The following is a 25178-nucleotide window of genomic DNA, read 5'->3' on the forward strand; positions in this document are numbered from 1 at the left end:
TGAGAATAGGAGTTGTTCTCACTCATACTGCCCAGGGAGACAGGTGACAAGTCCTGCCACCCTTGCCAGTACCACAGAGTACTGTCTAGTGTGTTTTGTTTGCTGTGTGTCCCTGGCCCACGGGGGTAGTTCAGCAACTAGGGAGGGAAGGCACTCGGCCCAGATGCTGCAACAGTGAGGATGAGGATGAAGTACAAATGCCCAAAGTTGATAAACTGTAGCAGAAATGACCATCGCTCCCCTTAGCACTTAAAGGTCAAGGAGTATAGGTAGGGGACACCCTGAGGAGGTAGCATGCGGTGTCACCGGCACCCCCGGGATGTCTCATGCTCGCAGGTGGAGAGTTGTGCAGGGCGTCCACATTCTGGGAGTGCTCTGTGCATGTCTGGTGATGGAGCTTATCACCTGTATCCCTCCTACTGCTGCTTGGCCTGTTTTCTGGCTATGACTCCTGGCTCCACCTGTGTTTCTTTAGCACACCATCTGTGGCTGCTGCCAGGACAGGAACAAGGTCCAAATACTGTGCTCAGGTGCTGACACTTGGTACCTGCAGACCCAGTATAGCAGGGGCGATGTCAGCATGGCAGGGGAAAGGGACAGGGGAAATTGAACACATCTTCGACTTTCAGAGAGAGTGTTGACTTTTCAGACTTCTAAGAGATTGCTGCCCGTGCCAAAAAATAGCTGAGTGGCCAAAACGTCACCCCATCTCTTTAAGGAAAAACTACCATCCGCTCTCTGTAGCACGGGTATGGTGCCCAGCCTTGAGCACTTGACTTGGAGTCGTACCTAGTTCTTCTGCTCCCTGGTCTGTGTTCTTCCATCTCCTGTTAACTTTTTAATGTTCTTACCTTTGCAGATCCAAGATAAGGTGAACAAGACCAAGGATGATATTAGCAAGAACATGTCATTCCTGAAAGTGGACAAAGAGTATGTGAAAGCTCTGCCCTCTCAAGGTCTGAGTGCATCTGCAGTTCTGGAGAAGCTCAAGGAATACAGCTCTATGGGTATGATTCTAGGCAAACACAGGCTGCTGCTCTCTTGACGTGGCTGGTTTGGTCATCGTTGAATGTTGTTAGAATTGTGAGAATGTTGTAAGAATTGTAAGAATTGTTGTAAGAATGCTTCATCCATGGAACTTCTATATTCATCCTCTTTCAGAGACTGAATTTCTTAATATAAAAATCATATTTAAGTCAGAATTTTAATAGTGTTTTTTTGTGTCGTAAACACACACATGTACACACACATACATATGCACGAACATTTAAGGGAAGGTAAATATACCAGCCAGCTTAATGTTTAAGAGTGTAGCCCTGGCTGGCTCAGTCGGAGGAACATGTGACTCTTGATCTCAGGGTTGTAAATTCAGGTCCTACATTGGGTATGGAGATTACTTAAAAATAAAAAAATAAATCTTTTATTGTTTTTATTTTTATTTTTTTATTTTTATTTTTATTTTTTTAAGATTCCACCCATTTATTCATGAGAGACACTGAGAGAGAGAGGGACAGAGACACAGGCAGAGGGAGAAGCAGGCTCCATGCAGGGAGCCTGACGTGGGACTCGGTCTCGGGACTCCAGGATCACGCCCTGGGCCGAAGGCAGTGCTAAACCACTGAGCCACCCGGGCTGCCCCAAAAAATAAATCTTTAAAAAAGAATATAGCCCATGGAATCAGACTGGATTCACATCCTGGTTGCACCACTTAAAGTGTGACCTTGGGGTGAATTACTTACGCTATGTCTCGGTTTCTGTCTTTCTACGATGGGGGGGATAATGATATAACTTAATTGAAAAGATTACAGAGATTAAATTAGGTCGTACATATAAATGTATAATACCTGACATATAGTAAGTGCTCAGATAAGTGCTGACTATTTAGAAAAACACAGGTTTGTTACAGATTAAAATCATATTACAAATACTTTTAGGAAATAGGCTTTTTGGTTTGTCATAATTTTAGATTTATAGAGAATTTGTAGAGAATTTATGGCTTCTCCTGATGTTAACATCTAAAGTGATGATGATGCATTTGTTGAAACAGTAGTTGACTAAACTACAAATTCTATTCCTATTTCACCAGTTTTTCCACTACTGTCCTTTTTTCTGTACCAGGCTTCAATCCAGGATACCACATTGCATTTCAACAAATACACTTAAAAATTTCTAATTGATGAGTGTTGAGATTTTGACATTGGATGGTATAAAATTAGCTGCAGTCCAGGATTTTGGGGGATATAAAGCAGGGATCAGCCCTCTGAGACTTGGATGTTAAAGATTTCCATGATTGTGAGGGCATGTTGCCGCCACCATATTTCCTTTTTCAAGTCATTGTCAATAGCACCAGTTAAAGAACAGGAAATGAAACCATGTATTCTATTTTTTGAGAGGCTGGGGGCCTCTTGTCCGAAGAAATGCCTGTTACAGTTCAGTGTCCTCTAAGGAAAGAAAGTCCTACTGGAAAAAAAAAAAAAAAAAGAAAGTCCTACTGGCTGCAAGCCAGACCTTGGCAGATTGCTGGAGGATGAGGGGCCTGTCTGGATGTTCACTACTCAGTCCTCTGCTCTCTTGTTGGAGCTGAAGATCTTGCCTTTGTAGAGCCCGTGGCTACAGTTTCCTATTAATATATCTGTAATAGCTTTGTCACACTGCCCACTCTCAGGAGGGCACAGCCATGTTGTGGCAAAAGGACCTGAGATACCTGATCAGCAGATGTGTTGATAGAACGTAGACTGTCTTTGGAGAAGCACCTCAGATAGGAAATTGTGGTTGGGTTTCTAGGGTCCTGTGTGGGGGCAGGTCCGCTGAAACCAGGGTGCTGATGGTACTTACATCATTGTGGTTTGGTCAGGGATTCAGTTCCCTGGCTCCAACTCTGATGATAGTGTACTGAAATTTCACACTTGGCCTTGCTGTTCTCTGCCAACTCTGCTCATAACAGTTCACACACTTCCTTTGACTAGATAGGAAAGGGAGAAGAAGGAAGCTGTTGCAAAAAAAAAAAAAAAAAAATTCAAGTTAGCTCTACAGAGACCAGAAAATGAGTATAGGTAAAGGAACAATTTTCTACTGGTAGAAGGCAGTTGGGGATGATGACATCCCCAGTTGGGGATGATGACAACATCATTATTGAATTTTATTATACCTGGATGCTGTTAATATATTTTTACACTGTTGTTGATAGTAATAGAATATCTTTCATCTTTATTTTGCTATGGTAGGTCTTTATTGGAATTCTTTTTTTAATTTAATATAAAAAGACCTTTGGGTTTCCACTTGATTTTTTTTCTTTTGTACCCAGAAGTGTTTCCTCGTACTTTGAGAAGTTCCTTCCTCCTGACTCAGTGGTCTTAACTTTCTTTACAGACATCTTCTGGCAGGAGGGCAAAGCGTCTGGAGCAGTGTACAGCGGGGCGGAGGAGCTCACCGAACTCCTCGTGAAGGTGAATGCCAGCACTCCAAGGGAGTGTATGTGGTCTCTGACATTTATGCTGCCTCATTTTTTTCTCCTCACTTTTGTAATTAAAAAAATTACTTAAGGAAAGTTTACTGTGAAAAAGAAGTTTAGAAAGTTTTTCTTTACCTACATGTAGATAAATAGGTAGAGACATCTGTGGTCCGTAAAAAAAGTACAATATTACTTATGTTTCAGACTTTATAGGTGCTCTGGGTATAAGGCAGATTACTAGGGAAGGTAGTCAGTCCCCCATCATTTGAGGCTTTTTTTTTTTTTTTTCATTTGAGGTTATTAATGCCAAGACATACTTTGTTTGATGAGAAGAGATGAGGAACAGATCCTTGGTCATCATTTCCTGTACTACCCAAGTCTCAGGTCAAATGATCTGAGAATGAGCAGTTGGCTCACTTACAATTGAAATAATTCTTGTGTTTTTATTATTATTATTTTTTGTTGTTGTTGACTTTAGAGTTACCTATAGCTTCTTCCTTTGCTAATCAAATTTATTTCTTAAACCCCACTTTGTCATATAAAATTGGCACTAGACTTACAGTCTCCAAGGTCTCTGTGTAACTATAAAACTGCTCATACCTTATTAATGTTACAGGTTTGGCTCAGCTATATCTTCATATAATGCTCTGATCATACTTTGCTGCTTAAAAATCTTTCAGTGGCTTCCCACTGTCTACAGGATAAAACCCACACTGCTTACCTAGCACAAGATGCAAGCTCCATCATGAGCCAGCTCCCACCTGTGTTTTTCAACCACCTCTGTTACTTTCCCATGTAAACACTTCCACCTTTTCTCTTCACTGAGTGTACCTCTCTCTTGCCATGTTTCTCCCCCTCCTTCATTCCAGATCTTCTAAATAACAAATTCTTATTGCTCTATCAACGTTTAGCTGTGGAGACATCTCAGAGCACTTGGGTGTTTGTTCAGTTGTGTACTTCTGATATCGCACTTAGAACAATAGCTGCTTTGTGCCAGATGCTCCCCTAAGGGCTTTGCATGCCTTCTGTTATTTACTTAGGGCTAGAACCCTATCAGGTAAGTACCCTGATTATCCTTTGAGCACACGAGGACACTGAACCTCAGAGAGGTTATTTGACCTGAAATTACACAGTGAGAAGTAATAGTCAAAGCTAAGATTGCAAACTGGGTCCGTTTGGTGTTTTTGTATGTGCTTGTAACCACATTTATACTTCCTCTCTTACCACACTGTAAAATAACTTAATTGTGTGTCCTTCTCCACTGTAATTTGATCTTCTTTACAGTGGGAACCATATCTTACCATTTTTCCGGTTTCTAGTGTTGTGCCTGATACCTAGAAACTTTTGTCTCATGTATGATTACTTGTCCCTACTATGTATTCATCCTACTTCGTATCTGCTTGCATTTCATTGCAGGCTTATGGAGATTTTGCCTGGAGCAATCCATTGCACCCAGATATCTTCCCAGGACTGCGCAAGATTGAGGCAGAGATCGTGAGGATAGCTTGTTCCCTGTTTAATGGGGGGCCGGACTCCTGTGGGTGTGTAAGTATATGCAGGTGGCCTCCAATAACCTCATGTCTTTATCTTAAAATAGAAGAGTTTGTTGAAAACAATTTGTTATACAAGTAATATGTGATTATTGCTAGGAAGGTTTAGATTAAGAGAATATAAAAATGTTAACTGTTGTCATTTTTAAGTTATTTTATTTTTTAAGATTTTCTTTATTTATTTGAGAGAAGGAGCATAAGCCGGGAGGGAGAGGGAGGAGCAGAGGGAGAGGGAGAAGTAGACTCCCCACTGAGCAGGGAGTCTGATGCGGGGCTCCATCCCAGGATTCTGAGATCATGACCTGAGCAGTCGCTTAACCAACTGAGCCACACAAGTGCCGCCTTTTGTCATTTTTAGAGCATCAGTATTTTACCATATATTTTTTAAGATCTTTTTTCTTGTCAGTTTTGTATTTTGAAAAACTTTCAACATGAAGTTGCTAGAATACAGAACACCCTGGATTCAGTAACTGTAAATATTTTGTACATCTACTGTGTCTGCTCCTTTCTTTCTCCCCCTCCCTCTTTGATGCATCCAGTAGACTTAGAGTATGTAGGTATTCTCCTATGCCATAGACTCTGAGCTTTTAAGAGACCATCAGTTAAGCAATCCCAGAACAGTTTGGTTTCATCTAGTGAAGTTGAAGTTATATGTATCTCATGACCCTGAAATTTCACTACTCAGGGTATACCCTAGAAAAACTGGTGTGTGTGTGTGTATTAGGATAGATGGATATTCATAGCAGCATTGCCCATGATGTTGAAAACTGGAAGTAATTCAAATGTCAGTCAACAGTGAGGTGGAAAATTCCAGAATATTCCATGTGCTTCAATCAATTGTAGCTGCTACTCTGTTGCTCAAATTAGCACATTTTAACCAGTGGGAGCCTCTTAATTTTGGTGCCTGGGTCCTTTTGTATGATTCAAGTAGACTTTGAAAGCTAGCTTGCTTGCTTTCTTTCTTTCTTTCTTTCTTTTTTTTTTTTTGCCAAGATATTTTTATTTTATGAAATATTCCAGGTTTACCTTATGCATTTTCAGATTCCAATTCAGCCATTTGTCCAAAGAGCCCTGTTTCCTTTAGAACTATGTAAAATACTTACATGGATCCTAAGTCAAATTTAAAGAACAAGACTTATAAAAAATCAACCAGAGAGACAAGCAACACAAAAGAGGTTGAGAGACTTGAGGGCTAGAGTGGAAAGGGCTAACACCTATCTGGTTGATGTTTAATTAGCTATTAAGACAGCTGGTGTGGGGATCCCTGGGTGGCTCAGCGGTTTAGCGCCTGCCTTTGGCCCAGGGTGTGATCCTGGAGACCCGGGATCGAGTCCCGCGTCGGGCTCCCTGCATGGAGCCTGCTTCTCCCTCCGCCTGTGTCTCTGCCTCTCTCTCTCTGTCTCTCTGTCTCTCATGAATAAATAAATAAAATCTTTTAAAAAAAGAAAAAAAGCTGGTATTCTCAGTAGCAGTGGCGTCCAGAGCATTTGTGGGTAGAGGAAAGATGGGCTGTGAGGTGATCGTTATTGGAGCTGGGAGATAAGTACAGGGGTTTCATGGATTCCCTCTTTAGCTTTGTCACCTCTGCACTTCAGTTGCTCCATTGGTTTTTTTTTTTTTTAATTTTTATTTATTTATAATAGTCACACAGAGAGAGAGAGAGGCAGAGACACAGGCAGAGGGAGGAGCAGGCCCCATGCACCGGGAGCCCGACGTGGGATTCGATCCCGGGTCTCCAGGATCGCGCCCTGGGCCAAAGACAGGCGCCAAACCGCTGCGCCACCCAGGGATCCCTCCATTGGGTTTTTAAATTTTATTTACTGTATTCTTCATTTTTGAGAATTTTGTTTTAATCTGCATAGTGGTTCTTTTTTTTTTTAGACTAGGCTTTTGCTCAAGTTATTATTTTATTATTATTAATAATAATGATATTATTATTAAAGTAAGGTTTATGCCTAACATGGGCTTATGGACTGAGCCAGCCAGGTGTCACTGCATGGTGGTTCATTGTTCCTTTCTTTGGCTTATGTTTTGCTTATTTAAATATATTGCATGTAATTATTTTATATTCTGTGTCTGATAATTCCATTACTCATGAGCCTTGTGTGTCTGTATCTGCTGGTTTCTCTCCTGTTGTCTCGTGTCCTTATATTTGACTTTTTTTTTTTTTTTTACTGTGAGCCACTTATCTTCCTGGGACTTATCTTTGAGGCCAAGATGGAAGTTAAGTTCTTGCAGAGAAGATGTTAATGACTTCTGCCAGTTGCCAAAGACTTGCTGGGAGGTGCTGTCACGCTGGAACCTATTTGAGTCTGATGCTCAGCTTGCTGTTTCTCGTACTACAGAGGTAGTAGGAGTTCAGCGCAGACCTGTGTGAAAGCTGTCTTGTGATCTATTCTTGAGAGATTCTTATTTTTCTTTATCTGAACATCTGGATTGAGAAAGCAGTTTTTCTTGCTGTCTCCTTCTACACCAGTAGTTTATTTCTTGTTCCCCTGAGAATAGGGTGTAGATCCCAAGTTCTCCAGCTGTCTCCTATTAGACTCCTTACCTTAGGAAGACCCTAAATTAACCTCCTATTCATTTGTCACAATGGGAGTTGGTATTCCCTAGAGGTTGGCAGCAACCCTCAAAGTTGAAACCAGCTTTGGCTCTCAGTTATATGGTAAGATTCTTGATTTAGCTTTGTTTAGGTTCAGTATATTCCTTTAGTTCACTCAGTGGTAGATGTAAAAAAAAAAAGAATGTTTTATGAGGCTTTTTAGTTGTTTCCCATGGGAAGCAGGCTGCCCAAGCTGTATAATATATATTGCTGGAAATAGGAGTTCTGTGATTTTTTTTTTCCATGTGACCTTTGTCCACTTTATTCTTCTTTCCTTCTGGATCTTCTCTTCCTCACTTTTTTCCTAGGCTACTCAGCTATTCTTAGAGAATATGATTTCACAGATTTGCAACCATGCCTGTCCTTCTTTGAACACCGTTTGGTTTTCTATGTCTAGCTAGATGGACACAGCTCTCCAGGTATGGAGTGGCAGTCCCCTTTCAGTTTTTTTAATCTGGGTTCGCTAAACTTTTTTAAAAAAAGATTTTATTTATTTATTCATGAGAGACACAGAGAAAGAGGCAGAGACACAGGTAGAGGGAGAAGCAGGCAGCCTGCCTGATGTGGGACTCGATCCCAGGACCCCGGGATCATGACCTGAGCTGAAGGCAGACACTCAACCACTGAGCCCCAGTTGCCCTTGGATTTGCTAAACTTGCCTGAAACCTTTCCTCTAAGTCCTGATCTTTATTCTTGGCAGTGTTTATTCTGTTCCTTGTGTCCTTACTAATCCTGTGTTAGGGTCATTGGCTACTCTGTTTAAGGTCTGCGGTGTCATTCTTTTGTTTTGGTGTCCAGTCTCTCAGCCCTTGTTTTCTTGAATTCGTGGTCTTATCATGTTGTCCTGTAATGACAAACAGCAGTCAGGAGTTCCCTTCCCCTCCTCAGACTCTTGTCTTTTGAGTTAGGCTTTTATTTTGCATGCTCCTTTTTTCTTTTCTTTCTCTGTGTTTGCGCAGTTACCATGCCATTTTCTTTCATTATGGCTCATGCCATCAGAAAATCCTGTTTTGTTCTGACACGTGCTGGCTGATTTCTCATCAGGGCATTTGGTTGAGGGCCACTTGGTTCCACCTACACTGGAACGTGTGGGTCTCTTCTGGGATTTTGTTAAAGGTTGTCTCTGAGGGTTCACTCCGCCTTATTGGAAGATAGTAATACCCTTTGGGCTTTAGGTCTTTAACCCATCCTGTATCCCTGAAGCCTTCACTTTGAAGGGGTCCATCCCAATGTTCTCTCTCCCCATTTTGCTTGTTTCTCCCTAGCCGCCTCACCTCCCATTCACTGATTGGAAGATAAAGAACCTCCTCCACTAGCTTCTCTGAAGATTTGGGGGGTATTAATGAGAATCCTCAGGGTTTTGCTGGCTCGCCAGACAATTTTCAGGGCTTAAAGGAGGGATTAGAACCTGTGTTTTGCTCTCCACTGCTTTAGAAACTTGTCTCTTTTTTATTGCCAGTATTTGAGGTTTGCTGCATCAGATTTTCTCTGTTCATTTGTTTGGTGGCTGTTACTGCAGGTTTCTGCAATTGTGTTTCTTCTTTTTTTTAAGTATGGGGGGAGAGAAGGTAGCTGCAAGGTAGGTTCAGTCTCCCATCTTAATGCCAAAGTCCAACCTAGGGGTGTTTTTGCATTGCTACAGTTAAACAGTGCCTCTCCCGGTACAATTTCTCTTAGTGGTTGTGTCAGGGGTCGGGAGAAGGATGGAGTGTGAGATCCCTAGTCTTTAGTAATACTTTGACTTTCACAAGAGATTTAATTACCTCTGGATAATTTTTGTTTCTGTTTCTCTCACTCTTCTCAGTCTTTCTCTCTTCCATCTCTCTGTCTCTGTCTTGATGTGCTGCTTCTGGTGAAAAATGTTCAGAGTTCAGAGGTGGGAAATAGGACAGAGCCACATGGCTGGGTGGGCTGGAGCATATTCCTAGCTAAGGTCTTGTACTCTTCTTGTTCTTTGTTCTAAACTCTCTTTCCTGCTACTAACTTCAGTTGCCTCAGTTAAAATGGATGAGAGGTGATTTCATATACTGAAAGAACTTCTGTTGTCACGGGGAACAGTCTTGGCTGTACAAAGGGTCCAAACAACATCTGAAAGAAAATTCTCCAAACAGCTGTGTTCTACTCTTGTTCTCTGACATATTATAGCAAGAGTTTTTTCTAAATGTCAGAAGAAGCTGACTAAAGTACCAAGTACTTACTGAAGCTCTCACCTTCTGATTTATTTCACAATTAAATTTCCATTTTTCTCTGGGCTCAGAAGGTGGAGGGCCATGGGGGAGGTTAGCAGCACGTCTAAACACAGAATTTGGGGATCGGAAATAAAAATAAAAATTGAGGTATTCCTGCTTTTACAGTCAAAAGTACACTGCTGTTTGCCTAACAAATAATGATGTTGATTTGATTAGTTATTGGACTAGAAATAGGGCGTGTGTGCTGAGTGACTAGGGGTTTGGAAATCCTTTTGCTTAGGTCATTACTGGACCTAGAGGCTGACGCACTGGAGACTTGGACGTTGCTGGTCCTCTTCTGACTTGCTTCACACTTGTTTGGCTCCTCATGTGACAGTCTGAGGTTTTATGCTAGACCACAGGGCAAGCTGCTGATTCTCAGAGCTGACCTCCACTATAAGCATTTTCATCTTCTCCAGCATAAAAGTGCAGAGACTACAAACAGGCGTCCTGTGCCCAAGTTCAGAGTATTAACTTGTGGGTGATGGTCATGTGTTTCCTGAAGACTTCCTGAATCACAGTATGACTAACTTCTCTCAGTAATCTTCCATGTAACTCCTGACCTCTGGGATTTTGTAGCCAATGGTGTTTGTCCTCTATGTGGGTATCATAGGAAATTCCAGAAATCCCCCTCTCTCATTCCATCTCATGTTAAGCTCCACTAAATACACAAATGTAGAGAGTTTTGCTTTTTATCAACAGATGCTAAGGGATGGCATTGGGTGAATTATTTTAGTCTTCTTAGGGGCTCAGTTTTCTCACCTGTACAATGAGAATGTTATCTAAACTTACATGAATCTTCGGAGATGAGAAATCTCAGAAAATGGCTACCTAGCTCAGTGCTGTGGCTTTTTTGGTTTGTTCTGAAATGATGTCTTCTTTCTTTTTTTTTTTTTTTTTAAGATTTATTTTTTCACTTGAGAGAGACAATCTCAAGGAGACTCATGCTAAGCTCAGTGCCCAATGCAGGCTCAATCTCACAACCCTGAGATCATGACCTGAGCTGAGGTCAAGTTGGTTGCTTAACCGACTGAGCCACCCAGGTGCCCCTAAAAGGATTCATTCTTAGATGTCATCAAAAGGTAGCCCAATGGGTATGATGTGCCTGTGTTGGTCATGGTTTACGGAGAGTCAAATCAGGCTTTGAGAAATGTTAGCTGAGGTTCTGTTAGGTGTCAGCCTTTAGGCTAATGCTTGGAATATTGTCATGAACGGATTGGTCCCCACCTTCATGGGTTTGTAGTCCAGTGAAGGAAGTCAGGCATGTGAAATGACCTTTGGGTATTTAGGTTTCAACCCTGATAAAGAAATTCACCTACAACAGGGGCTAGGCCTAGCTTTAGGAAGACATTTTACTCCATTTAAAAATGCTAGGATTTTTGTTTTGATTTCAGTTAAGTAAGGTAACAGACTTCTAAGTAGAGGCTTCTGCTTTTCTCATTCAAACTTGTCAAAACCACAGTTCACTTTGGAATGTTCTCTTCTTGGTCTTCTGAGCTATCGTGTAGTTTACTAGAATTGTGACTTTGCAATTTCATTCTGCAGTGAGCATTGGAAATTTAAATCAAAGTCTGTAATCCTGATGCTGTTGGGTGGTGTAAAATGTTCTATCCTACCTGCAACCGGACGAGTAGCAGAAGTGTAAACCGACCATGCACTGCTGACATCTGGGGAGATGGTGCATTTTTCCATATGGTGTTATGATTCTGCTCAGTCTTATTTTGTAGTTTTTACTCTTCCGAACCAAGATTGGGCTTAGCCGATAAAGCCACATTTCCTTCCGGAAGACACAGCAGTGTCTGCTCTTCAGAGGGCATCCTAGACCTTATCTGCTGCTGCATCAGACATCACCAAGATGAAGGTGGGACATGCATGCTGATAGCTGCTCCTCACTCCACTCCATGAATGGCGTCTCTTCTTTCTTACAGGTGACCTCTGGGGGGACAGAAAGCATACTGATGGCCTGCAAAGCTTACCGGGACCTGGCTTTTGAGAATGGGATCAAAACTCCAGAAATGTACGTATGTGTGGCTTTCGGGTTTATGTGTTTGGAGGACTGCGGTTGGAAACAACCTGACCATCTGTTTTCTACTATGTCTTTCTTCCCTCTTCCTCTGGCTCATTCATCCTGTCCTGTGCGCTCAACCCTTATCCCTTCACATTCCACAGAATCCTCAGTGGATCAGCCAGTTAATTTTAAAGGTCATGCCCTTTCCCAACCCCCAAGTTTATATGTGGTATGTACTGAAAGCAAGAATGAGATCCTTTTTCTAAAAGTGACAGAGTAACAGGACTACATCTTTGAATTCTGTGGAGTTTATTATAAATAATCTAGAGCCTGCAGAAAACTCTCTCATTGCTTTAAGTTCAGTGAAAGTTACTTAAATAAAATAGGCTGCCTCAGAGTGCTCCCTAATAAGAAAATTTGAACCTGAGGGCTATTTTCTGGGAGGAAAATTTTTTTAAAATCCTTTTGAGATTTATCTGTCATGCCACCCTGTGGATATAACTTTGATATTTGGCTGCATTTTTTTCTCTGGGCCCTTTCTTTGCCCAGAGTATTTATACTAGATCCTCTGGGTTACTGTTTGCCCACAGGTATCAGTAACTGAGGGTTGCATGTCATCTCATGCTGGGCTTCATAATTAGCCTAAGAGAAAAAGTCAGGCTACCATCTTTCTCCATACAAAAATCTTAGTGCTTGGTGCTTAGTGATAGAGTCTTTCCTTCCTTAAAGGGAACATTGATTTTGAGAGTGCAATAATTGAGAGAAGTCTGAAAGCAAATACTTAACAATGACTCTGTCTCCTTTTTAGTGCTGTTTTTTTTTTTTTTTTCTAAGTAATCTCTATGCCCAGGTGTAGGGCTTGAACTCACAAAAGAGAGTTGCATTTTCTACTGACTGAGCCAACCGGGCACCCCCATTTCAGTGTTATTTGAAGTGCTGCTTCCAAGTGTGTAGGAACAATGGGAATTACAGTTTCTCACAGGCTTGTGGGCTTTCCAAGATGGAAGGAACCACTGACGTGATATAAGCAGTCTTAGGTTCCTGCTTGGCCATGTATCGTGTGAGACCTCGTGCTCCCAACGTCTCCCTGGCTTTGGATGGCCAGCATGATAAGGCTCTGCCTGATGCTGATCTGATCCCAATTCCCAGTCCCTAGTGTTCTACATGTCAGCCCTAATTTATGCTTTGGATTTCCTAAATCATAGGGGGAAGATTTCTACATAAAAGCAGTTGGCTTCTTGTTTGTTTTTAAAGAGAAAAGTAAAACAATATAAACACTTGTAAAAATGTGAGGAAAAATAATTAGAAGTTTACTGCTCACGGTTTAAATGAGCTGCTAACTAGACTGTCTCTTGAATCCTATTTTTTATCTGAATGTCCTTTTCCTCCTCTTCTCTGTCATTTAGTGTGGCCCCCCAGAGTGCCCATGCTGCATTTGACAAAGCAGCCAATTATTTCGGGATGAAGATTATACGGGTTCCACTGAACAAAATGATGGAGGTGGATGTTCGGGTGAGTTGCCCTGAAGGGCCTCTCTGTGCTGTGGACTGTGAGGAGCAGGGATGCACCTGGCTGACTGGCTTTTTCCAGCGTCACACACAGACAGACCCCAAAGGCCTTTGACTGTAGGCACCAGAGCCGACAAGCTGCCACCAGTGGTGATTGAGTACGGCTCTGTGTTTTCCTAAATTCATGAACTGTGATAGCAGGATGATTCAGTCCCTGACTTGGGACTTTGCACACCTGGGTTTTGCTTCAGCAACATCTCTTTCTCCTCTCTGTAAAATGAGCATGGACTGACTTGCCCCAGGGCTCTCCCTATGGTTTTCATTGGCCCAAAACAATATCTGAATTTCAATGCTGAAATAATAGTAATTGTATTTTTTCAGAACTAAGCTACCCAGTTTATTAGCACTAACGTTATTTCTGCCCGCCATCTTTATTGACATATTAATTGACAAATTGACAAAAAGAAAACAAAACTGTATATATCTAAGGTGCCATCTTGATGTTCTGATATGTGTATGCATTGCAGACTCATCACCACAGTCATGCTATTGAGCATGCATTCCATCTTCTCAAATAGTTACCATCTTCTTTCTTTTTTTCTTTTTTTCTGGGCTAGAATATGTAAGACTACTCTCTTGACCTCTAGCTGATTTCAGGCACACAGTGCTGTATTGTTAGGCTTGGTCACACGGCCATCCATGAGCGGGGCAGAACTTCCTGTCAGGCATCACTGAAACTTGGTGCCCCTCATCTTCAGCCCCCAGCAACTGCCATTCTACTCTCTGCTCTCAGTTTGGCTGTCGTAGCTGCCGTATGTGTGAGAACATGCAGCATTTGTCACTCTGTGCCTGGCTTACTTCACTGAATCCTCCAAATTCATCCACATCCTCACAAATGGCAAGCTTTCTTTTCTAAGACTGAATAGAAGTCCGTTAGTCATTATTTTTTATATTGTGCCTGTGTGGAGAACTTGCTGGAAGAATGGCATCTGAGTCTTAGGACAGCCCAGGAAGGCTGTAGAAGCCATCAGTAGTTTGGCAGTACACAGGTGAGGAAGCAGTCTGGGGGGAGTTCAGTAGTCTGCCCCAAGTTTCTACACTAGTAAGTGGGGCTGGGACTTGCACAGACTCCTCAGCCTCTTAGCCCAATGCTCTTTTTCCTCCCACCATGATTTGCTGTGTTGTGGCCTCAGACTGTTTTCCCCAGATAGACGCCCTCTGGCCGTGTTTGCGTCCTGCCACCGTGGTGGTGGTGCTGGTGCTGGTGGTCTTCTCCCGGGTTGGAGAGGTGGAGATAGCGCTACAGGAGTGCAAACCCTAAGCTGGTAGTCTGGGGTGCTCTTGGCAGCAGCACGAAGAGTAATTCTGACGTGGCTTCTTGTTTTCCTTTCAACTTTAAACCCCTAGGCAATGAGGAGAGCCATCTCCAGGAACACGGCCATGCTTGTCTGTTCTACCCCCCAGTTTCCTCATGGTGTCATAGATCCCGTCCCTGAAGTGGCCAAGGTACGCCAGAGAAATGGGTTGCTAGGCAGTCAAGTTGAGATTTAAAAATGGAATCTAATGGTGTGGTACTCAGCAAGAAGAAGCGAGTTTGAGTTTAGATTTGTGCACAAATTTCCTGATCCCCATAGGAAGCCTGACAGCTCTATTTGGGGCCTCAGGAAGTTCCTAGCTGGGGGGAGGGGCAGCACGAGGAAGACAGCTGTGGAAACTGGATATTCTGAAAGCCTATTGACATTTCTTGAGCCGCATGGAGAAGCCGACCTACCAGAGGGTGGTAGCCAGCAGTGCTGCCCCCATTGCGCGCTCTCCTCGTCACCCACAGTTATTAAGGCAGGACCCTCCCCACCCCTACATCAGAGGCTTGCTGTTTCCGGCTCCATTTTATAGGGAACTTGAGGTCCTGGGTATTTAAATATAAAATACTACATTTCATATGAACTATTTTGAAACTTAAATACATTTGGAAGATGAGCTTATGAGGAATGCCAAAACTAGCCATTTTTTTTAAATATGAAAGATGTAGTATACAGTGGCCTTGTGGTTACAGTACATTTTTCCACCTGTGTCTTGCAAAGTTTTTGTTATGCGGCTATAAATAAAATTCTCTTGTGGTCTTTGTTTTTTGGAACTAGCTGGCTGTCCGATATAAAATACCTCTTCATGTAGATGCTTGTCTGGGGGGCTTCCTCATCGTCTTTATGGAGAAAGCAGGATACCCACTGGAGCAACCATTTGATTTCCGGGTGAAAGGTGTGACCAGCATTTCAGCTGATACCCACAAGGTGAGACAGGGAAGGGACCAAATGTTAATCAAAGTGGGCAGTTGATTATTTAGACTACTATCAACAAGATAAATTCAAGCATTAAATTCTGCCCAAAATGTAAAATTAAATCTGGCTCTTTGGGGGATCCCTGGGTGGCTCAGCGGTTTGGCGCCTGCCTTTTGCCCAGGGCGCGATCCTGGAGTCCTGGGATCGAGTCCCACGTCGGGCTTCCGGCATGGAGCCTGCTTCTCCCTCCTCCTGTGTCTCTGCCTCTCTCTCTCTCTATGTCTATCATAAGTAAGTAAATAAATAAATAAATAGAAAAGAAAAAAAATCTGGCTCTTTGCTCTCATCAGCGTAGCTAGTTCAGGGGACAAAGTATGGTGTTATAGGTGACAGGTAATATTGAAAAGGGACTTGTTATTTTTGTGGCATATGGCTTTCCGTATCCATTGACTGTATGTAGCTGGGACATGCTAGTACAGTGGCCCGTAGAAAAATGTTCCCTGAAGCTTTGAGATTCTTTAGGGTGGGGGGAATGAGTAGTGAAGTTAATAGTGGAATTCCTAAGAGGACGTATGCTAGTGCTGTGGCTTCCACGCTATGGGGGCTCCTGCCCCATGTGACAGGAGCTAGCCAAGGGAGGAGTCCTTTGGAAAAGGGGCAGAACTTTGTGCTCAGGAATGTTCCGATGCCACCACCCCTGGTGGACCTGAAGAGAGTCTAGGTTGGTCAGGAACTCTTTGAAACTACACACAGCTGTGGGAGAAGGAGTAGCAGCCTGAGGAATGTGTGCTTTGTTCTGATTATGCAGAGCTTGTTTTAATCTCAAGTATGGTTGGAGACCTGTTTTTCAGACTAAGTGATGCACGCAAATCTTCCATCAGGATCTGATCTGATTTTACCATGGTACCTGGGCAACCCCTGTGCCCTCGTCCTTCCTACACCTCTCCTGGTGTGGGTCAGGGGGTAAAGTTAGTTCCATGTTTGCAGCAGCGAGAGTTCATTAGGAGGGCACATTTCTATAAGGAAACCAAGCACGTAGGTTATTTTTAAGCTTGATTCAGTAGCTTGTAGATTCTGAACGCCATGATGTTCTTAAAAAGGAAGTACAATACTAAGCAAAAGAGTTAGGAAGGGAGTGAGATCATTATTTTAATTGCTCCAAGTGATGTGAATTCCACCCTTTTCCTGGTTTCCAGTGGAAATTTATCTTTGCTTCCATCCTGACGTACCACCCTGGAGTCATGTTTTACATAAGAGAAACCATGTGCTGGGTGAGGGGGGCCTCAGACACCTCATCCCTCAGAGAGAGAGTTTAAACCCCATTCCTTCAGTTCCCTCCACACTTAACATTCTGAGTTTGAATTCTCCACGTGAGTGGGAAGCAGTGAGAAATGGGCACAAGGAGGAGTTTGCATGAGGAGTGTGGGGCAGGCCCGCCCTGCAGAACTGTGCTCTCACCTGTGTGCTTCTCCCCCTCAGTATGGCTACGCCCCCAAAGGCTCTTCCGTGCTGTTATACAGTGACAAGAAGTACAGGAGCCATCAGTTCTTCGTGGCGACTGACTGGCAGGGCGGCATCTACGCTTCCCCGACCATCGCGGGCTCACGGCCCGGAGGCATTAGCGCGGCCTGTTGGGCTGCCTTGATGCACTTCGGTGAGAGCGGCTATGTTGAAGCCACCAAACAGATCATCAAAACTACTCGCTTCCTCAAGTCAGAGTATGTGTGGAGGACTGGTTCGGCCTCGTCTTTGGCTTTGTCTGCTCCTGGGCTTGAGCCGTCGCCTGGCCAAGCACCCCTATGCCCAGCCCACTCCCCATCCCCTAGGGACCAAGGGCTTAGGACAGCAGCTTAGACGTGTGGTATGTGGTAGTGGCCTGGGAGGAGAAGCTTCCTTGCTCTGCTGTGCCCTGGAGGGTCAGATCTAGGCTTCATCTGTAGGCCATCGTGTCCAAAGGATGTCTTTACAACTGGCAGCTCTTACCAGATGCTGATACAATGTGCAGTTTAATGCTTAAGACAGCGTTTCTCAAACTCGAGCATGTCTTCTAAGCATCTGGAGGACCTGTTACGACCCAGGTTGCTGGGCCCCACTCTTAGAATTCTCATTCAGTTCATCTGGAATGGGAATGTGGGGACTTGCACTTCTGGGAAGCACCCAGTCGATTCTGAAGCTGCTGGTCTAGGGCCCACCCTCGGAGAGTCTCTGGTGTAAAAGCACCGGAGATGAGGCAGAGGGAACGGGGAGGGCGAGGGGGGAAATGCAGGGTTGAGATGAGGCTAGAATGAGGCTGTACGTTTGTCTGACCCACCTGTTCATGTGTCCCCTGCCTGTCTCTGTGGCTCACCTGGACTGGGGAGGCTTTTTCAGAATCTGGAGGGCAAATGAAAGCGACTAGTAGGCATATGTCATTCAAAAAAAGCCTGCATTTACCCAGCTGATCCACCCATCTGTTGAGAACTGCTCTACCATTTCTTGCTTTAGAGATTACACATACGACTTTTTAAATTGCAGCAATGGAGGGGTTATTTTGCCAGGATTTTTTCTAAAATGCATCTTTTATGCCTCAGATGCCCGTGGGGCATATCATAATTTGGGAGCTGGGCAGACAGGGTACGAGCTGGTGATTGTGTCTCATTGGAGCTCAATGGGGTCTGGGCCTTTGAACATCTGTCATGTTTAGGAACTAGGAACCACTGATCTCCGTCTCACCACCTGGTTTTAAAAGGTGAACGAGCTGAAGCCCTTAAAAGATGAGGTAGTGTCATAGGAGAGACATTGCATGATTAAAGAGATGATGACCTGAGCAGCATCCGTGGCTGAATTTCCTTTCTGTCTTTTTTTGTTTAAGACTGGAAACTATCAAAGGCATCTTTGTTTTTGGGAATCCTCAGTTGTCAGTAATTGCTCTGGGCTCCCGAGACTTTGACATCTACCGACTGTTCAACCTGATGACGGCTAAGGGGTGGAACTTGAACCAGCTGCAGTTCCCGCCCAGGTAAGCGAGAGGAGCCTCCTATCCTTCCTGGGCCCCAGGACTTCCCGCCCAAGCGCTTGGGTAGCAGGCTGACCTGCAGCCTAGAGACTGCTGGTGAGGTGCCATTTCCTCTCACCGCCGCCCCCCCTCAGAATTCCTTAGTGTCAGAAGGAAACGGTTAGCTTTATGGCTCTATGGCTACCCTCTGGCCCTGCCCCCGCCCTCTTCCCTGCCCCACCTTGTACACCACCATCCGATTGCTCTTGCACATGGACTCGTTCCCTGAATCATACTTAGTCCAGAACTTTCCATAGGGCCTCTCACTGTTCAGGCCCACTGCTCTCTTCTATAATATTTTGTAATTAATTTTCCATGATGCCTGTAAAGAAACACCTCACCGGATGGCAGAGGTCTGTCCACTGTCCAGTGTTTCACTTGTGGCGCCATTGCCAGGCCCATCTGGACTCTGCTGCTTCCTCTTCACAGTCCTTTTTTTTTTTTTAAGATTTTATTTATTTATTAGAGAGAGAGAGAGACAGGCAGAGGGAGAAGCAGGTTCCATGCAGGGAGCCTGACATGGGACTCGATCCCCGGTCTCCAGGATCACACCCTGGGCCGAAGGCGGCGCTAAACCACTAAGCTAATGAGGCTGCCCTTCACCGTCCTTCTGTACCCCAGCATCCCTCCGGGGGAGGGAGAGCTGCTGCCTTGCCTTGGAGTCCTTCAAAACCCCTCTGGCCCTACACCCTTAAGGGTTTATCGTCTACAAGGAAATACAAGGGAAGCATCTCCTTGGTGGTCATGTGGCTGAAGGCATAGCCATTGGCTGTCTTGGGAGGGGGGAGCAGGACAGAACAGGCAGCTGTGTTCCTCCTGTCAGGATGTTCTTGCTCATGCTGAGGCCTAAGCCCTCGTGCCAGCCCATGCTTGACAGCCCATGTATTTGAGAGCCCTGATTCCCAGGATTGGGAACGCTTGTCACAGATAACACAAAGAAGTGAGTGCTAAACTCCAGTGTGGGAGGGCTGCTTTCTTTTAGAACTTTGTTTTCTTCCCCGAGGTTCACCTGTCTGTCTCTTTGCCCATAGTATTCATTTCTGCATCACACTGGTGCACACCCGGAAGCGAGTAGCCATACAGTTCTTAAAGGACATCCGGGAGTCGGTCACTCAAATCATGAAGAATCCGAAAGCAAAGACCACAGGAATGGTAGGGACACTTCAAATATTTTTCTTGTGGAAGTTTAGGTGCCATGGGGGGTTTGGAAGAACCAAGTGGCCTCTAGTCTGTTCCTGCCTCTGTCCCATCTCCACAAACCTTCTTCCTTTGAGCAGATGACCTCTGCCTCACCCACTCCCAAGCTGTTTGGTCTTGAGTGAGGTGTGCTGTATAGAAAAGCACCTGGTAACTTGAAAGTGCTATACAAAGGCAGGTGTGGTCGTGCCTTATTGAGAAGAAAATTATGACACAGGAAGGACAATAAGCCTGTTTTCTCTGGAATCTTTGACATAGGCCAGTTCCTTTGGGCAGAAAGGCAGACTGGCACTTACTTGTGAAGAACTGCCTGGGGTGGGCATGGAGCTTGGGAGGGGAGGGACACAGAAGATGGAGACGGTATGAAGGGGGAGATGGGAGCCACAGCTTCATGTCTGCCCCGGTACCCGTCACCGCCAGTAACGACCTCTCACTGGATTTGTAGGGTGCGATCTATGGCATGGCCCAGACGACAGTTGACAGGAACCTGGTCGCAGAATTGTCCTCGGTCTTCTTGGACAGCCTCTTCAGCACGGACACTGTGACTCCAAGCAGCCAGATGAATGGTTCTCCGAAACCCCGCTGAGCCTGGATACACTGTGACCCTGAGGGGCTCCTGGCCTGCAGAGGTTCCCGGGGTGTGGAACAGGCCACACACAGGTTCAGCATTTGGTCTTGCTCCGTAGAGCACGACGAGACAGACCATGAGACGGCTTGATCCTCAGGATTCTTGTTCCTCCTCTCATCCTTTGTGGTTTTTTAATATGGAGACCCCGAAGGAGTCCAATACCTAATTATTTTTCCCTGTTCCCAGATGTTACCCTAGGAATTGTTTTAGCCATTTCCTTTTCTAACCTTCTCGCTTTCAACTTGACTTAATCTTTGTGTGGCAGCTGTGACCTGTCCTGAGTCCTTAGGGAGGCTGGAGTATCGTTTTTGTGCTAAAGAAGGTTTTCTTTCTTCTCTCAGGCAGATTGGTGAAGCTGATTGGACAGGAAGCGTCCTTGTAACAGGGTGGGAGTTAGGTACCCTCTAAGCACAAGGCCTCCTCAGCCTCCTCTCTGAGTAGGTGAGTTGTCTCATAGAGTCATGTTTAGTGCAACTCAGTTTCTCTTTCTGAGACACGGATGGATAGGCCGCTGTTCCTGTTTTGCAGGATTGGAATGGCCAAGTATATGTATGTGCTCGGTGTCTTAAGGCAGGCTTTGGTGCGGCCCTCTTTTGTGGTTCCCCCTTGGATATTTGGTTGCCACCGTCTTTGGAGATTTGTGTGCGAAATTGTCCTCACATTGGTGTGCTGTTCCCCTGGATCAGGAAGGGAACGTGGTTTCCAGAGAGCGCAGGACTTTGGGCCCTGGTCCTGCTCTGTGTCGGCCGTGTTTAGAGCACACCAGCGCCCTGTCCTAGGCTGCTGCTGACCAGAAACCAGAGCCTTTACTAAAGTTCTCTGAGTGTCACATTCAAATAGATGTCTCCACCCCGGAGTGGTCCTCCGCTCCCGCACTGCCATGAGCCATCATGCATGAGAATAGGTCTGCTTGAAGGAACCGCTCAGAGCACCTTCACAAGTTGCCTTGACTTACCTGAGGTGGGTGCGAGGAGGGTGTGAGAGAGCCTTCCAGGCCAGGAACCTTCTCTCCCCATTCGTGCGTCCCTCCTGCCTCTTTCCGTATGTTCAGCTCCCAAAGGTACTGTGGCAGTTTACCCTCAGGTACTGGGCAGTTCTCAGCCCCGGCTAGCATGAGACAAACTTTGGAATAGGAAAGCACGATGGCAACTGTCAGTGGGGCCTGGGCCTGGGATTCCTCCATCAGACTAGTTGCTCAGGGTGGTGCAGGGACGGACCAATCCCTGCACCCACTCCCTCCCCTCTTTGCCCCTGTTCAGGGGCCTTGATCTAGGTGGAGCCACTGTCTTCCCCTGAAGATGACATACTGTGTGCCTTTTCCCTCAGCAGTGAGCAGTGCTGGGCTCCTCCTGACCCAGGCCCCAGGGGAAATGGGGCTGTCTGGAGATTTTTATTTGGGTGGGGGAGGCCTTTAGGGTAAGTCAGGAGAAAATCTCCTGTGTTCCATTCCCCTTCTCAGGGACTCCTGAACCATTCAACCTCTTCAGACTGCTGGCCTCTGGCCTCCCTCACTGGGGATGCTGCCGGGAGGGCCGAGATGACCAGACTCCCCCAGGCTCCCTAGTGGGTTTGTCTGAAGTGGTCTTTAGCACTGTACTTCCTCCACAATAACTGTGAGTCACTGGCCGGGTCACTGCAGGGCTGATGTGTGTGTGTGTGTGTGTGTGTGTGTGTGCCTCCTGGGGTGGTCGGTTCCAGGAAGGGGTGTGTGTGTGTGTGTGTGTGTGTGTGTGTGTGTGTGAGTGTGTGTGTGTGTGTCTAAGATCCTTTGGACACGGGAGCTATGCTCCTTCCAGTCATTCAACTGGTGGGCACCTCCCGAGAGAGGAGCTGTGGCCAGAGCCGTGTGTGAATGCCCTTGGGTCTCCGGCACATTGATGGTGTTGGAGGAAGACCAGGGATCCAGAACCACCCAGCAGGCCCCACTGTGGCTTGCTGGCTGCTAAAATGGAGAAGCAGGTGCCCCCTAGAACGTGCTGTTGCTTCCAGTGTCTGCAGACCCTTCCTCTGCTGTGACAGCACTGCTGGCCCCGGGGACAGTGGTGTTTTTCAAAGGGACCTACTGTAGCCACTTTGATCACAAGCCTTAGTTTGACTCAACACTTGTGGGCTTTCCACTCTATGTGTATCTGTGCATAGGAACACCTAGTCTGGCAGAGGCAGGCCGAATGTCTCCACGAGGTCATATGCTAGCAGATGTCGCATTGGCCTCTGCAGAAGCTGTACTGTCTGGTTTCTATGTTGAGTAAGTAGTTGTGACTGTACTGCCTTGTCACTTTTAATATTACCAGTTTTATACTTGGAAATGGTACTTGCCTCTTTTAAATCTTTTCTGTATTTAACCTCCTTCTTCCCAGCTCAGTGCTCCCTTCCTAATTGCAGCAATAATATCTTAAAAAAGCAATTCAGTAATTAAACGACTGAAATCTTAACTGACGAGCTGGCTGGATTCGTTTGCTTATTTGGGGGCAGGTGGGAGGTCCCAGGTGGGGCGGTGGCCGCTGGTGGGAGAGCGCCCCCTCGTGGTGAAATGGTTGTGTGCGGCCACGGATATTAGGGCACCTTCACAGGGGTGTCACCAGGGGCGGTGGGCATACCTGCTTGGAGGAGGGCTTTGGTTCCCCAGGGCATGGGCCCTGCCTTGTGTTGTCTTCCCTCTTCGCCATCTGCTTCTGCATATACCTTAGTGATGGATTGAACCCTCCTGGGTGGGCTCTAGCCAGCCGGGCACTGGCTTCAAGCCTGCATCTGGTGTGGGAGCCAGTGGAACCCTCCAAATCTCTCTGCACATGAAACTTCTGGGCATCTTGTTCCATTCCAAGTAAGAAGTCTTTCCAAAGGTCCCGGAGGCTGTCACTCAGGTAACCCAGCTTTTCAACCCATTTGTGGACTTTGCCAGAACCAAGGGATGTCATCTCTGCTAGTTTTCTGCTATATGACTCGAATTTCCTGAGCACCTACTTGCTTTGGGGTTAATGCTAGAGGATGAAGCCAGGTTATGCTTGGTTAGGAGGCCTGGTCCCCCCATCCAAGAATTGGTGTTTGGATGCTTATTCCTGCTACTTACAGCCTTGAACCCTCTTGCCTCCTCTGTGGGTTCTTGGTAGCAATGAGTCACCTGTAGCCAGACCCAGCAATGGCAGAAGTATTGACAGAGGCCTGACTTGACAGCTACCAACTACAGCTGGGGTGAGCAAAAGTCAGCTGTTTGAGAGCCTTTTCTTGAGTTGGAGTCTTTTTATTATGTTTTTTTTTTTTTTAAGATTTTATTTATTTGACAGAGTGCAGCTGTGAGCACAAGCGGGGGAGTGGCAGGCAAAGGGAGAGGGAGAAGCAGGGAGCCCAATGCAGGACTCGATCCCAGGACCCCGGGATCATGATCTGAACTGTAAGCAGATGCTTAACCGACTAAGCCACCCAGGTGCCTCCCAGTTGGAGTCTTAATTGCCATCCTTTGCCTTGGGCTTTTTTTTTTTTCCCACAATCTCCCCATAACATCTTCTCTATAGCTTCAGTTATTTGCATGAATTGTAGAACAAACATTTCTGAAAAAGTATTGCTTGTGTCTTTGGCCCACAGAAAAGTCCTTCATAGAACTGTAGCATCCTCTAGGTTGGTGTCTCTCAACCCCTGATCCAGGGTAAGCAGAGGCAGGAAGGTGACCTAACACGTGCTCCATAATTGCATGTCTGGTGGCTTCTGTCCCCTAATCCGCAGTCATCAGAACCAAGCTCACTTAGGAAAAGTGAAGTCAGAAGTGGAGCAGTGGGAGATCACCATCCGAATCTCCCTGGTTTTGATAGTAAGTTTTCTGAGAACCTGCCGTTGACATAGGTGTTGTTAATCCTTAGATCCTGCTGGTACCTCTTACCAACCGTATGCTTGTTTCTCAGACACCAACCTCTGCCTCTTTTCTGGCCCTTGTTGTAGGACCAACTCATTCAGGGTGACTAGGTTGTGATGTTGCTAAATGTCTGCTTCAAGAGATCCTGGCATTTGCAAGTCAGCTTAGAATGCAGGCAGCTTCAGGTTAGGGGATCATAGATGAGAAGCCATCGGGAGACGGGCTTCAACCAAATCTTGCATAATGGCATATGCGGAATGCCACCCATGTGGCATGCACTGGAGAGAGAGGAGACTGTGCTCTCTGCCCCCCACTCCTCCCAGTTACAGCATATTAGTGGGAACAGTCTATCCTGGAGGTGGAATCGTCTATCCTAGGTTGGAGGACTGATCTGTAGGAATCTGCTCTTTAACTGCTCAGATGGTAACTAACCCGTCACCTCCTAAGCTAGGATTTTTGTCCTTTCCCTTACACAGTAAGGGCAAGCATACCTGGAGACTCTGGCTAAGTCTCTAAAAAACCGTAAGAAGCTATCAGGATTAGAAGTCTCCCCATGGGATGTTGCGGACCAGGAAGGGCATAATGCAGCCTCAGACCGCCACACATAAATACAGATGTCCTTTACTTTTATTCATGGCGCCCCTTCAGCCATCCCTGCCTCAAGAATCCCATTCTGATCTTCAAGGCACAAGTCACTGAAGCCTCCAGACACCCCTGTCAATCACTTCATGTTCCCTTAGCTCATTTCTTACCCTTGCCTCTAGCATTGACGTCATTCATCCTGCCTAGTGGTGGTTAACCGCGTCCTGCATAATTCCCCTACATGACCATGAACTCCATGAAGACAGGGTG

At 45.5% G+C, this 25178-nt stretch overlaps 1 protein-coding gene across 2 annotated transcripts in view; it reads left to right on the plus strand.

Annotated features, from left to right (window-relative positions):
* The window catches only part of SGPL1 (sphingosine-1-phosphate lyase 1), a 56547-nt gene extending 33629 nt beyond the window's left edge, over positions 1-22918 (plus strand). For both annotated transcript variants that reach the window (XM_035714955.2, XM_025434615.3), the window contains exons 5-15: positions 860-1007; positions 3370-3446; positions 4868-4996; positions 11760-11848; positions 13246-13351; positions 14755-14853; positions 15486-15635; positions 17103-17341; positions 18475-18621; positions 19689-19809; positions 20300-22918. In XM_035714955.2, coding sequence (XP_035570848.1) covers positions 860-1007; positions 3370-3446; positions 4868-4996; positions 11760-11848; positions 13246-13351; positions 14755-14853; positions 15486-15635; positions 17103-17341; positions 18475-18621; positions 19689-19809; positions 20300-20440 — 1446 coding nt within the window. In that variant the 3' untranslated portion in view covers positions 20441-22918. The remainder of the gene's footprint in view (positions 1-859; positions 1008-3369; positions 3447-4867; positions 4997-11759; positions 11849-13245; positions 13352-14754; positions 14854-15485; positions 15636-17102; positions 17342-18474; positions 18622-19688; positions 19810-20299) is intronic.
* Positions 22919-25178: the final 2260 nt, after the last annotated feature.

This window comes from Canis lupus, chromosome 4 (genome assembly GCF_003254725.2).
Source record: "Canis lupus dingo isolate Sandy chromosome 4, ASM325472v2, whole genome shotgun sequence".
Taxonomy (NCBI): domain Eukaryota; kingdom Metazoa; phylum Chordata; class Mammalia; order Carnivora; family Canidae; genus Canis; species Canis lupus.